Source organism: Phacochoerus africanus, chromosome 15 (genome assembly GCF_016906955.1).
Source record: "Phacochoerus africanus isolate WHEZ1 chromosome 15, ROS_Pafr_v1, whole genome shotgun sequence".
Taxonomy (NCBI): Eukaryota; Metazoa; Chordata; class Mammalia; order Artiodactyla; family Suidae; genus Phacochoerus; species Phacochoerus africanus.
The window spans coordinates 39,843,680-39,857,693 of record NC_062558.1 but is presented as its reverse complement, the minus strand read 5'-3'; the positions used below and the strand labels follow the sequence as shown (position 1 = coordinate 39,857,693).

The 14,014-nt window shown below is 39.2% G+C and overlaps 1 protein-coding gene across 2 annotated transcripts in view; it reads right to left on the bottom strand.

Moving 5' to 3' along the window:
* The window catches only part of TMEM116 (transmembrane protein 116), a 105,821-nt gene that overhangs the window by 69,035 nt on the left and 22,772 nt on the right, over nucleotides 1-14,014 (bottom strand). For both annotated transcript variants that reach the window (XM_047761977.1, XM_047761976.1), the window contains one exon: nucleotides 4,110-4,241. In XM_047761977.1, coding sequence (XP_047617933.1) covers nucleotides 4,110-4,241 — 132 coding nt within the window. The remainder of the gene's footprint in view (nucleotides 1-4,109; nucleotides 4,242-14,014) is intronic.

Genomic DNA, 14,014 nt, shown 5'->3' with positions numbered 1-14,014 from the left:
AGCAGTAATGAACCCAACCAGTATCCATGAGGACACAGGTTCGATCCCTGGCCTTGCTGAGTGGGTTAAGGACCTGGTGTTGCCATGAGCTGTGGTGTAGGTAAAAGACGTGGCTCAGTTCTGGTGTTGCTGTGGCTGTGGCAGTGGCAGTGGCATAGGCCAGCAGCTGCAGCTCCAATTCGACCCCTAGACTGGGAACTTCTATATGCCGAGGGTATGGCCCTAAAAAGCAAAAAGCAAAAAAAAAAAAAGTAGTACATATATGCAATACAATACTACTCGGCCATAAAAAAGAACAAAATAAGGCCATATGCACCAACATGGATGGACTTACAGATTATCATACTACTAAGTGGTATGTCACAGAAAGGCAAATATCATGTGAGATCACTAATTATGTGGAATATAATAAAAATGATACAAGAGAACTTATTCACAAAATAAAAACAGACTCAAAAATTTCAAAACCAAATTTGTAGTTACAAAGGGGAAACACTGTTGGGAGGGATGAACTGGGAGGCTGGGAATAGCATATACACACTATTATATACAAAATCGATCAGTAACAAGAACCTACTATATTGCTCAAGGAAATCTATTCAATACTCTGTGATAGGCTACATGGGGAAAGAATCTGGAAAAGAATGAATATATGTATATGTATGACATTCACTTTGCTGTGCACTTGAAACTAATGCAACATTTTAAGTCACCTGTATTCCAATAACATTTATTTTAAAAGCATTTTATAGTTAAAATAGTAAGTTTTATGTTATATGTACTTTACCACAATTTAAAAACTAAAACTTAAAAAAAAAAAAACAAAAAAAACTATGAGTTCACTTGCGGCACAAGGGTCAAGGATCCAGTGTTGTCACTGCAGCAGCTCGGGTTGCTGCTGTGGTGCATGTTCCATACCTGGCCCAGAAACTTTCAAGTGCCATGGACATGGCCAAAGAACAGCAACAACAGCAAACTAAATAAACAAATAAATAAGCTACTGTGTTTAAGCCCTCTATAGCCCACCTCTCCCACTGATTACAAAAACAAAACAAAATAAAACAAAACAAAGCAAAAAAAACTCTGGAAAAATATGTAAAAATCAACTACTTGAGGATTCTGAAAAGTAAACAAAAGCAAGTGGATTGAAGAAGGGAATCAAATGTGAAGTGAACTGCACAGAACTAAATTTCCCAAACTTTTCCTCTCTCACAGATGACTCAAGTGCATATCCCAATCATGATGCTGCTCATTGTAGGCACCTAAAACTCTAATAGAAGCCCATCTTTGGAGTTCCCGTTATGACACAGTGGAAACGAATCCCACTGGTATCCATGAAGATGCAGGTTTGATCCCTGGCCTCCCTCAGTGGGTCAGGGATCCAATGTTGCCATGAGCTGTGGTAGGTTGCAGACATGGCTCAAACCCCGCATTGCTGTGGCTGTGGTATAGAACAGCAGCTGTAGCTCCGGTTTGACCCAGGCAGCCTGGAAACTTCCATATGCCACAAGTACGCCTCTAAAAAGCAAAAAAAAAAAAAAAAAATGCCTATAGGAACCAGAGAAGGGCTTCGCTCAGGCAGGAAAGTTGGCGGGGCGGGGGGGGGGTATCCCAGAAATGACAGAGCCAGAAAAGCAGATGCCCTCATTCTGTCTGTGATTCCATACAAATCTCAGCCTAAGCCCGGCACCATGAATGCACATGACAGTCCCAAACCAACATAGCCAAAACGTAGAGAACTAGACTAAAATTGGAACCACAGCCTAAAGAAAATGAGACAAAAATTATATTCTATATACAAAGAACAATGTCACTCATTCTCATGCAAGAAGACAATCAACAAATACCAACATAGAAATGAACCAGAAATTGGAAATGTCCAACAAATATATACATACATATATATACATATATATATATACATGTATATATTTTTGTCTTTTTGCCTTTTCTGGGGCCACTCCCATGGTATATGGAGGTTCCAAGGCTAGGGATCTAATCGGAGCTGTAGCCACCAGCCTACGCCAGAGCCACAGCAACTCGAAATCAGAGCCACATCTGCGACCCACACTACAGCTCATGGCAGCGCCGGATCCTTAACCCACTGAGCAAGGCCAGGGATCGAACCCGCAACCTCATGGTTCCTAGTCGGATTTGTTAACCACTGCACCACGACGGGAACTCCATCAACACATATTTTTAAAAGCAACAGTTATAATGCATGCAGTTCATGAAGTAAAGGGAAATACACTTGAAATAATTCGGGATGGTGATGGAAACAGGAATGTTTGTTATCTTGATTGTGGTGATAATTTCATACATATATAAAATAATCAAATTGTCCACTTTAAATATATGCAATTTATTGTATTTATACCTCAATAAAATTCAAAAAAATAAAGTAACATTAATCATATCTGTACCAAGCACAAGGTAAATGTTATTAATGACCATTTTTCAGATTGAGGACACTGAAGTTCATAAAGATTAAGTACTTGCCTAAGTTTACAAAGTTAATCAGGTCCAGCCTACACCACAGCCACAGAAACATGGGATCTAAGACCTACACCACAGCTCACAGCAACACCAGATCCTTAACCCACTGAGTGAGGCCAGGGATCGAACATACATCTTCATACATCCTAGTCTGGTTCATTAATCACTGAGCCACAAAGGAACTCCAAAATATTTTCCTAATAAACTGAAACAAATTTCCCTTCTAATAACAAATCCCAGATGAAGCATCAAGCAGTGAGTACCAACTGCATATTAACCTCTTCTTTTTTTACACTGCAGGCTCAGAAACATTATATACTAATGATACTATCTGGGTTCATCTGTTGATAAAATCTATGAAAAACATATAACTCATATATGATCATCTGCAGTATTTCCAAAAGTCAATGTTTATTATATTAATGTAGTAAAAAAAAATGCAGCAACCTCAAAAGATGTAGAAATACAGTCCATTACATGGAAATATGGTCACAGCAAATTACAAAAAGTATTGACGTATTATTTTATTTGTTCTAAAATGCATACACCTGTAAATAAAAAGATTGGAAAATATATAATAATATATTAAAGAGTAATTAGGAGAGGAGTTCCCATCGTGGCTCAATGGTTAGCGAATCCGACTAGGAACCATGAGGTTGCGGGTTCAATCCCTGGCCTTGCTCAGTGGGTTAAGGATCCGGCGTTGCCGTGAGCTGTGGTGTGGGTTGCAGACATGTCTCAGATCCCGCTTTGCTGTGTCTCTGGTGTAGGCCGGCGGCTATAGCTCCAATTCGACCCCTAGCCTGGGAACCTCTACATGCCTCAGGAGCAGCCCAAGAAATGGCAAAAAGACAAAAAAAGACCAAAAAAAAAAGAGTGATTAGGAGTTCCTGTTGTGGCTCGGTGGTAACAAACCTCAGTAGTAGTCATGAGGACGCAGGTTCGATCCATGGCTCCACTCAGTGGGTTAAGGATCCCACATAGCCATGAGCTGTGGTGTAGGCTGGCAGCTGTAACTGTGATTAGCCTAGGAAATCCCACATGCCATGGAACTTTCACATGCCACAGGTACAGCCCTAGGGAAAAAAAAAAAGAGCAGATTATATCTGGGTGATTTTTTTTTTTGTCTTTTTGTTGTTGTTGTTGTTGTTATTGCTATTTCTTGGGCCGCTCCCGCGGCATATGGAGGTTCCCAGGCTAGGGGTCTAATCGGAGCTGTAGCCACCGGCCTACGCCAGAGCCACAGCAACGCGGGATCCGAGCCTCGTCTGCAACCTACACCACAGCTCACGGCAACGCCGATCGTTAACCTACTGAGCAAGGGCAGGGACCGAACCTGCCACCTCATGGTTCCTAGTCGGATTCGTTAACCACTGCGCCACGACGGGAACTCCATATCTGGGTGATTTTAATTATCTTTTTGTTTCTCTGAATTTTCCAAATTTCCTATAATAAATAAGTAGTTTTTTAATGTGGAAATACAATAAAAGCTATTGTTTCTAAGTGTAACAAGAAAGAAAAGGGTCCCACTTCCCAGAATGGATTATCTTTGCTTCTTATTTAGATGACTGTACTTTTCTTGTAAGGTACTGTGACAATCTAGTAGCACTCACCTGTCCAACTGCTTGCAGGTTATAGCAGAAAATGTCCTTACTTGCTGCTGAAGTTCCATAGAGAAGTGCCTCCATGAGCCAACATATCCCCAGGAGCAGGTCAGAAAAGCTCAGATAAAAGATTGGCCTTATCTGTCAAAGCAATAAAATGCACAATGTCAAAAATGTAGCTGGGAGAATGTAACAATGAATTATTTTACGTTTTACCTTTCTAGAGGGAAACTGGGCATAACTTTCCAGGGTCCTCTGCTGTTGGTTGACTGTGGGGAATATAAAGAAATACTCTACGTAGGAAGGAATCTGTAATCACAACTATTTCAACTGTTCTGACATCAGAATACTCATGGGTGTACCAGCATTGGAATTTCTTCCTCACAGTTACTTCTTCCTCAGATAGCGGGTCAAAGGAAAGAATGGAAAAATGAGAAATTTTATGATGGATATATATCACAAATGGGAATTTTTACATGCTCTAGTTGCAAAGCCAACATCTTCCAACAAAAGGAAATGAGATTATCACCTGTGTGTTTTGGGTTATGGTTGAAAACTCAAAGAAAATGGAAACAGGGTTTTTTATTTTCATATAGTTTAATTTACATTTTTTCTTGGAGTTCCCATTGTGGTGCAGTACAAACGAATCTGACTAGTATACATGAGGATGTGGGTTCGATCCCTGGCCTCACTCAGTGAGTCGGGGATCCAGCATTGCCGTGAGCTGTGGTGTAGGTCACAGAAGAGGCTCAAATCTGGCATTGCTGTGGCTGTGGTATAGGCCAGCAGCTTTAGCTCCAATTTGACCCCTAGCCTGGGAACCTCCATATGCCAGTGGCTGTAGTATTAAAACACAAAACAAAACATTTTTTCTTTATCAAAGTATAACTGATAAATAAAATTATAAGACACTTAAAATACATGTAATGATTTGATGTGCATATACATTGTGAAAGGATTTCCCCTAAGTTAATGAACACGTCCATCAACTCACACATTTATGCTTTTGACATCTGATAACATTTACATCCTATTCTCTGAGAAAAATTTCAATTACACAATACAGTGTTATCAATTATGGTCACTATGTTATATATTAGATCCCTAGACCTTATTCATCTTATAGGTTTTCATATCAAGGAAAGGTCCAGGTGGAGAAAAATATCAGTATGAATTGTATATGTTGTCTTTCAATTTCTGACCACACTAGTGAAGTTTGTCTCTCTCACTTTCTAGTATCCTTCTACTTTTGGCCTCCCCACTCCCACTTTTCTGAAAATTGTTTAGGTCCTCTATAGAGAATATTATAAAATGTTTATTGAAAGACACCAAAGATTTATGGTGAAGAAACATACTATGTTCATGGTTGGTAAGACCCAATATTATGAAAATGTCAGTTCTGCTTAAACTGATACACAGATTAAATGCAATTTCAATTATATCTCCACATATTTTCTTGTGGGATTTGACAAAGTTGACTTTAAATCTAATACTGAAACACAATATATCACGTTAACCACAACATTCTTGAAGAAAAAGGAGAAGGAGGACGTGTCCTACACATATCAAAACAATATAAAGCTAGACTGCAATAGCGTGGTAATAGCCCAGAGATGGACAAATAGACCAATGGAACAGGAGAGCCCAAAACAAACCTAAACATATATATAAAATTTTGATATATGACAGAGGTAGCTTTTTAGATGAATAGAGAAAGGACAGACTTTTCAAAATGTCTTACTAGGTATCTATATGAATAAAAATGATATTGGGCCCCCACTTTCTATCTCATACATTCAAAAATCAGTTCCAATTAGTTTAAAGACCTACATGGGAAAGATAAAATTTATAAAGGTTTTTTTTTAAATATATATAGGTGAATGTCTTCAACTCCTGGTTAGGGAAAGTTCTTCCTAAATAAAACACAAAAAGCTCTACAAGAAATAATTGAAAAAACTTCCCATATTAAAATGAAAAATGTGGAGTTTCCATTGTGGTGAAGCGGAAACGAATCCGACTAGGAACAATGAGGTTGCGGGTTCAATCCCTGGCCTTGCTCAGTGGGTTAAGGATCTGGCGTTGCCGTGAGCTGTGGTGTAGGTTGCAGATGTAGCTCGGATCTAGTGTTGCTGTGGCTCTGGCGTAGGCTGGTGGCTACAGCTCCAATTGGACCCCTATCCTGGGAACCTCCATGTGCCACAAGAGTGGGCCTAAAGAGACCAAAAAAAAAAGAAAAAAAGAAAAATGTCTATGTCAAAAGCACCACAGGTGATCTTGCTGTGGCACAACAGGGTCAGTGGCATCTCTGTAGTACCAGAACGTGGATTCAATCCCCAAGCACAGTGGGTTAAAGGATCCAGCATTATTGCAGCTGCAGTGCAGGTCATAACTGCAGCTTGAATCTCATGCCTGGCCCAGGAACTCCATGTGCAGAAAGGTGGCCAAAACAGGAAAAAAAAAAAAAAAAGACACCACAAAGAAAACAAAAAGACAAACCACAAGGTGGGAAAAGATATTTTTAACACATATAACTAACAAAGGACTACTGTTCAAAAAATATTAAAAACAAAACAAAAATTCTCAGCAAGCAATAAGAAAAACCAATAGAAAAAATGGGCAAAAGATTTGAACAAGTATTTAAAGAAGAAATCCAAATGGTCATCAATATATGAAAATATGCCTGACCCCATTAATAATCAAGGAAATCAAAAATTAAAACTACAAGTAGACCAAAAATAAATAAATAAATAAAACCACAATGAGGCAAAAATTACACATCCATGGCAAACATTATTAAAGTCTGACAATATCAAGTATTAATACAAACATAAAGCAATGGGACCTCTCATACATTGCTGGCACACCTATTTGGAAAATGTTTGGCATTATCTAGGGGATATGCATATCCTGTAACAATTCTGTTATTAGGTAAATACACTACAGAAATTTTTGATGTGCCCACCAGAAGATATATACATGATTGTTTATAGCAGCATAGGTAGATAAACTGTGGTACATTCATAATATAGAATCCTAAACATCAATGAAAAAGAAATGAACCAGGAGATCTCTTGCAGCACAGCAGGTTAAGGATATGGTGTTGTCACTGCAGCTGCCCAGATTGCTGCTGTGGCACAGGTTCAATCCCTAGCCTAGGAATTTCCACATGCCCTGGGTTCAGCCAAAAGTAAAGAAAAAAGAATACCAGAGCTATCTATACACAACAACATGGATAAATCTCACAAGTAATATTGAGAGAAAAGAAGGAGTTCCCATTGTGGCACAGTGGAAATGAATCCGACTAGTATCCATGAGGATGCAGGTTTGATCCCTGGCCTCGATCAGTGGGTTAAGGATCTGGCATTGCTATGAGCTGTGGTGTAGGTTGCAGACTCGGCTTGGATCCAGCATTGCTGTGGCTGTGGCGTAGGCCAGTGGCTACAGCTCTGATTCAACCCCTAGCCTGGGAACTTCCACATGCTGCGAGTGCAGCCCTAAAAAGAAAAAAAAAGAAAACAGAAAAAAAATTGAAAAAAAGCAAATCACAAAACAATAAATGCCAAAGAATACAGATAGCGTTTTTCCATTTATGTCAAGTTCAGAAACTTAAAACTAAATTGTTTGGGGGGAGTTCCCTCTGTGGCTCAGTGATAATGAACCCAACTAGTATCCATGAGGACACTGGTCTGATCCCTGGCCTTGCACAGTGGGTTAAAATATGGCATTGCTGTGAGCTTTGGGGTAAGATCACAGTTGTGGCTCGGATCCTGAGTTGCTGTGGCTGTGGCGTAGGCTGGCAGCTACAGCTCCAATTCGACCCTGGGAACTTCCTTATGCCATGGGTGCAACCCTAAAAAGACACACAAAAAATTTTGTTTAGGGATATACACAGTACTGGTAAAACTGTACATAAAAGCAAAGAAATGATTAAACAAAAATCTGAATAGTGGTTACTGCTAGAGGTGGGGGGGGGCGGTTGTTACCGGGAAGGAACACAATAGGAATGTTTAGGCAATTTCTATTCCTTGTCCCTAGTTTTCATTTATAATCATTCATTATACAGTAGTAAGGGTTTTATGAACTCTAAACCATGGCTGATATATATCTCACAATAAAAAGTAAATCAAAAAATTTTTAAGTTATCATCAGATGCTAAGAATTAATCTCCTCACCTACACAAAAGGGAATTTTTCTTCTAGCTTTTGTCCAAATGAGAGGAAAGTTAAGATGCTAATACCTTGACAGTAAACGTAAATGGTCAAGTTGTTTTGGCTAACAAAAAGAAAATAATATTTTAAACTGTATTTACTAAATATCAGATTTTTTTTAAGGGCTGCACCCATAGCATATGGAAGTTCTCAGGCTAGAGGTCAAATCAGAGCTATAGCTGCCAGTCTACACCACAGCCACAGCAATGCTGGATCCGAGCCACATCTTCGACCTACACCACAGCTTATGGCAATGCCACATCCTTAACCCACTGAGTGAGGCCAGGGATCGAACCTGCATCCTCATGGATACTACTTGGGTTTGTTACCACTGAGCCACTACAGGAACTCCCAGATATTATTATTTTAACCACAATATATCCTTTGCTCTAGGTAAGCCTTTTAAAGTTCTAGCCAGGTGGCATATTCATAGGTTTTACGGGCCCATGACCTACCACAAAGTTATAAATGTTAATGGGCAAAAATTAAAAATGAATACTAAATAAACTCTAGAGTGCAAAGGCAACCATGCAGCTTTTGTAAGCAAGAATATAATCATTGTCATTGAATCAAGAAATAGCCTTATACATAGGGGGCTGTTTGCCATTAAAACATACACAAACTCTTTGCCAGGGAAATAAAGAATAAAAAGAGGTTTATGTATTTCACTCATGGTTGGAAAATCATGAGTTCTAGTAACAAGAAATAAAATCAATTGAATAACAAAATTTAACTGAGCACCTATTACTGAAATAAAAAAAAGATTTCACCCCTTCTACGTTTAACAAGATACTATGTCAAAGATAATACCAAAAAATGTAAGATATAGGCCGTACTTTAAGGAATATGCAATCAGCACAGTGCTTGATAATCAGAAAGACATGAAAAGCTTATGACACAATCCTGAATATGAAAGCAAAAACTCTTTTTAAAAATGTTTATATAGGAGTTCCTAAAAACAACAAAATCACAACCAAATGCTGAGCAATCTTCAATCAAATGGACTGGAAACTTTCAAAAAGATATCCTAATCCAGAAGACAAAGAGGAGGCCACATCAAGAGGTAGGAGGAATGATTACACGACATAAGCAACCCCATACCTCCTGGCTGGGAAGGCCACAGACTGGAAAGTAGCTGTATCACAGAAACTCACCTACAGGAGTGAAAGTCCTGAGCCCCATGTCAAGTCCCCATGCCAAGTCCCCATGCCTGGGGATCTGGCATTGGGAGAAAGAGCCCCTGGAGCATCTGGCATTGAAGACCAGTGGGGCTTGTGTGCAGGAGCTCCATGGGACTGGGGGAAACGGAGATCCCATTCATAAAGGCACACACAGACTTTCATGTGCACTGGGTCCCAGGGCAAAGCAAAGTCTCCATAGGAATCTGGGTCAGACCTGGCTGCTGTTCTTGGAGGATCTCCTGGGAAAACAGGGGTGAATGTGGCTTGTTGTGAGGGAAGGACAGTGGAAGCAAAGCTCTTGGGAATCTTCATCAGTGTATGTTTCTCTGGAGGTGGCCATTTTGGGAAAATCTGGCCCCACCCATCAGTGCTGAGAAGCCCCAGGCCAAACAACAATCCAGGTGGGATCACAGCCCTGCCCATCAGTAAGCATGCTGTCTAAAGACCCTCCTAAGCACACAGCCACCTCTAATCTCACCCAGAGACAAAGCCCCACCCACCAGAGGGATAGGAATCAGCTCCACCTACCAGTGGGCAGGCACCAGTCCCTCCCACCAGGAAGCCTACAGCAAGCCCCATACCAACTTTAGCCACAAGGGGGGGCAGGCACCAGAAGTAAGAGAGGCTACAACTCTATTATCTGGAAAAAGCTCACCACACCAAAAACCTATGAAAATGGAAAGACGAGAACTATAACTCAGGTGAGGGAGAAAGGAAACCCCCCAGAAAATCAGCTAAGTGATCAGGAGATTCTCAGCCTCCAGGAAAAAGACTTTAGACTGTCGATGCTGAAGACGATGCAAGACATTGGAAAGAAACTGGAGGCAAGGATGGATAACTTACAGGAAACACTGAGCAAAGAGATACAAGATATAAAACTTAAGCAAGAAGAGATGTAGAATACAATAACTGAAATAAAAAATTCATTAGAAGCAGCCAACAGGAGAATATAGGAGGCAGAAGATGGAATAAGCGAGGTGGAGGACAGATTAGTGGAAATCACAGATGCAGAACAGAAAAGAGAAAAAAGATTGAAAACAAATGAAGCGAGTCTCCGAGAACTCTGGGACAACATTAAATGCATCAACATCCGTATTATAGGGGTGCCAGAAGGAGAAGAGAAAGAGAAGAGGACAGAAAAAATATTCCAAGAGATAACAGCCAAAAACTTCCCTAACATGGGAAAGGAATCACTCACTCAATTCTGGGAAGTGCAGTGAGTACCATATAAAATAAACCCAAGGAAGAACACCCCAAGACACATATTAATGAAACTGACCAAAATTAAAGACAAAGAGAAAATCTTGAAAGCAGCTAGGGAAACAAACCAAATAATATACCAGGGAACCCCGATAAGGTTATCAGCAGATTTTTCAGCAGAAACTCTGCAGGTCAGAAGGAAGTGGCATGATATACTTAATGCAATGAAAGGAAAAAACCTCCAACTAAGATTACCTTACCCAGAAAGCCTCTCATTCAGATCTGAAGGAGAAATCAAAAGCTTCACAGATAAGCAAAACCTAAGAGAATTCAGCACCACTAAACCAGCTTTACAACAAATACTAAAGGAACTTCTCTAGACAGAAAAGAAAAGGCTGCAACCAGAAACAAAATATATACAAATGACAAGGCTCACCCGTGAAGGTATATATACAGTAAAGATAAAAAATCATCCACACACAATTATGTCACCAAAATCAGAAATCGTGAGAAGAGGAGGGTACAAATGTAGGACAAAGGAGATGCACTTCCAATTAAGAAAGCAATGACTTGAAACAATTTCGTGTATATATACAGATAGAGACTCTTATATCAAAACTTCAGAGTAACTGCAAACCAAAAATCTACAATTGATACACACACAAATAAGAAAAATCAACTCAAATACAATACTAAAGATAGTCATGAAACCACAAGAGGACAGAACAAGAGAAGAAGGGAAGAAAAAAGAGCAACAAAAACAAATCCAAAGCAATTAATAAAATGGCAATAAGAACATATATGTCAATAATTACCTTAAATGTTAATGGACTAAACGCCCCAACCAAAAGACAGAGACTGGATGAATGGACACAAAAACAAGATCCATATATATGCTGTCTTCAAGAGACCAACTTTACTTCTAGGGACACATACAAATTGAAAGTGAGAGGATGGAAGGAAATAGTTCATGCGAACGGGAATCAAAAGAAAGCTGGCAAAACAATACTCGTATCAGACAAAACAGACCTTAAATTGAAGAATATTTTAAGAGGCAAGGAAGGTCACTACATAATGATCAAAGGATCAATCCATGAAGAAGATAGAACAATTTTAAATATCTATGCACCCAACATAGGTTCACCACAATACGTAAGGCAGCTGCTAACAACCTTAAAAGGACAAATTGACAATAACACAATAATAGTGGGGGACTTTAACACTCCTCTTACAGCAATGGACAGATCATTCATACAGAAAATCAATAAGGAAACACAACCCCTGAATGAAGCATTAGACCAGAAGGACTTAGTAGATATTTATAGGACATTCCATCCAAAAGCAGCAGAATACACATTCTTCTCAAGTCCACATGGAACATTCGCTAAAATTGATTACATCCTGGGCTACAAAGCAAGCCTCAGGAACTTTAAGAAAATTGAAATTATATCAAGCATTGTCTCCAACCAAACACTATATGACTGGAAATCAACAATAAGAAAAAAAACTGCAAAAAACACAAACACGTGGAGACTAAACAACATGCTATTAAACAACCAATGGATCACTGAAGAAATAAAAGAGGAAATTTAAAAATACCTAGAAGCAGGGATTTCCCATCATGGCTCAGTGGTTAACGAATCTGACTAGGAGCCATGAGGTTGTGGGTTCGATACCTGGCCTCGCTCAGTGGGTTAGGGATCGGGCATTGCCGTGAGCTGTGGTGTAGGTCACAGACACAGCTTAGATCCTGTGTTTCTGTGGCTCTGGCATAGGCCGGCAGCTACCACTCTGATTGGACGCCTAGCCTGGGAACCTCCATATGCTGTGGGTGCGCCCCTAGAAAAGACAAAAAACAAAAAAACAAAAAAAAACTAGAAATGACAACAAAGATACTACCCTCCAAAACCTATAGGATGCAGCAAAAGCCGTTCTAAGAGGAAAGTTTATAGCAATACATGCCTGCCTCAGGAAACAAGAAAAAGCTCAAATAAACAACCTAACTTTACATCTAAAGCAGCTAGAGAGAAAAGAACAGACAAGACCTAAAGTTAGTAGAAAGAAAGCAATCATAAAGATCAGAGCAGAAATCATGAAATAGAAACGAAGAAAACCATAGAAAAGATGAATGAAACGAAAAGCTGGTTCTTTGAAAAGATCAGCAAAATTGATAAACCCTTAGCCAGACTTATCAAGAAAAAAAGAGAGGACTCAATAAAATTAGAAATGAAAAGGGAGAAGTAACAACAGACATCACAGAAATACAAAGGATCATAAGAGACTACTATAAGCAACTATATGCCAATAAAATAAGACAACCCAGAAGAAATGGAAAAATTCTTAGAAAAGTACAATCTTCCAAGACTAAAACAAGATGAAATAGAAAAGATGAATAGACTAATCACAAGTACTGAAATTGAAACTGTGATTTAAAAACTTCCAACAAACAAAAGTCCAGGACCAGATGGCTTCACAGGTGAATTCTATCAAACATTCAGAGAAGAGCTAACCACCTAGCCTTATGAAACTATTTCAAAAAATTTCGAGGAAAGGACATGCCCAAACTCTTTCTATGAGGCCACCATCACCCTGATACCAAAACCAAAGGTACCACAAAAAAAGAAAATACAGGCCAATTTCACTGATGAACATCAATGCAAAAATCCTCAACAAAATACTAGCAAACCACATCCAACAATACATTAAAAGGATTGTACATAATCAAGTGGGATTTATCCCAGAGATGCAAGGGCTCTTCAATATCCACAAATCAACCAGTGTGATATACCACATTAACAAATGGAAGAATAAAAACCATATGATCCTCTCAATTGATGCAGAAAAAGCCTCTGACAAAATCCAACACACATTTCTGATTAAAAACCCTTCAGAAAGTGGGCATAACAAGAACCTACCTCAACATAATAAAGGCCATATATGACAAACCCACAGTTAACATCATTCTCAATGGTGAAAAGCTGAAAGAATTCCCACTGAGATCAGGAACAAGACTACTCTTCAACATAGTTTTGGAAGTCCTAGCCACAGCAATCAGAGAAGTAAAAGAGATAAAAAGGAATCCAAATTGGAAATGAAGAAGTAAAACTATCACTATTTGCACATGACATGATACTATACCTAGAGAATCCTAAAGACTCTACCAGAAAACTGTGAGAGCTCATCCATGAATTTGGTGAAGTCGCAGGATACAAAACTAATACACAGAAATCAATGGCATTTCCATACACTAACGATGAAAGATCAGAAAGAGAAATTAGGGAAGCAATCCCATTTACCGTCACATCCAAAAAAATAGAATACCTAG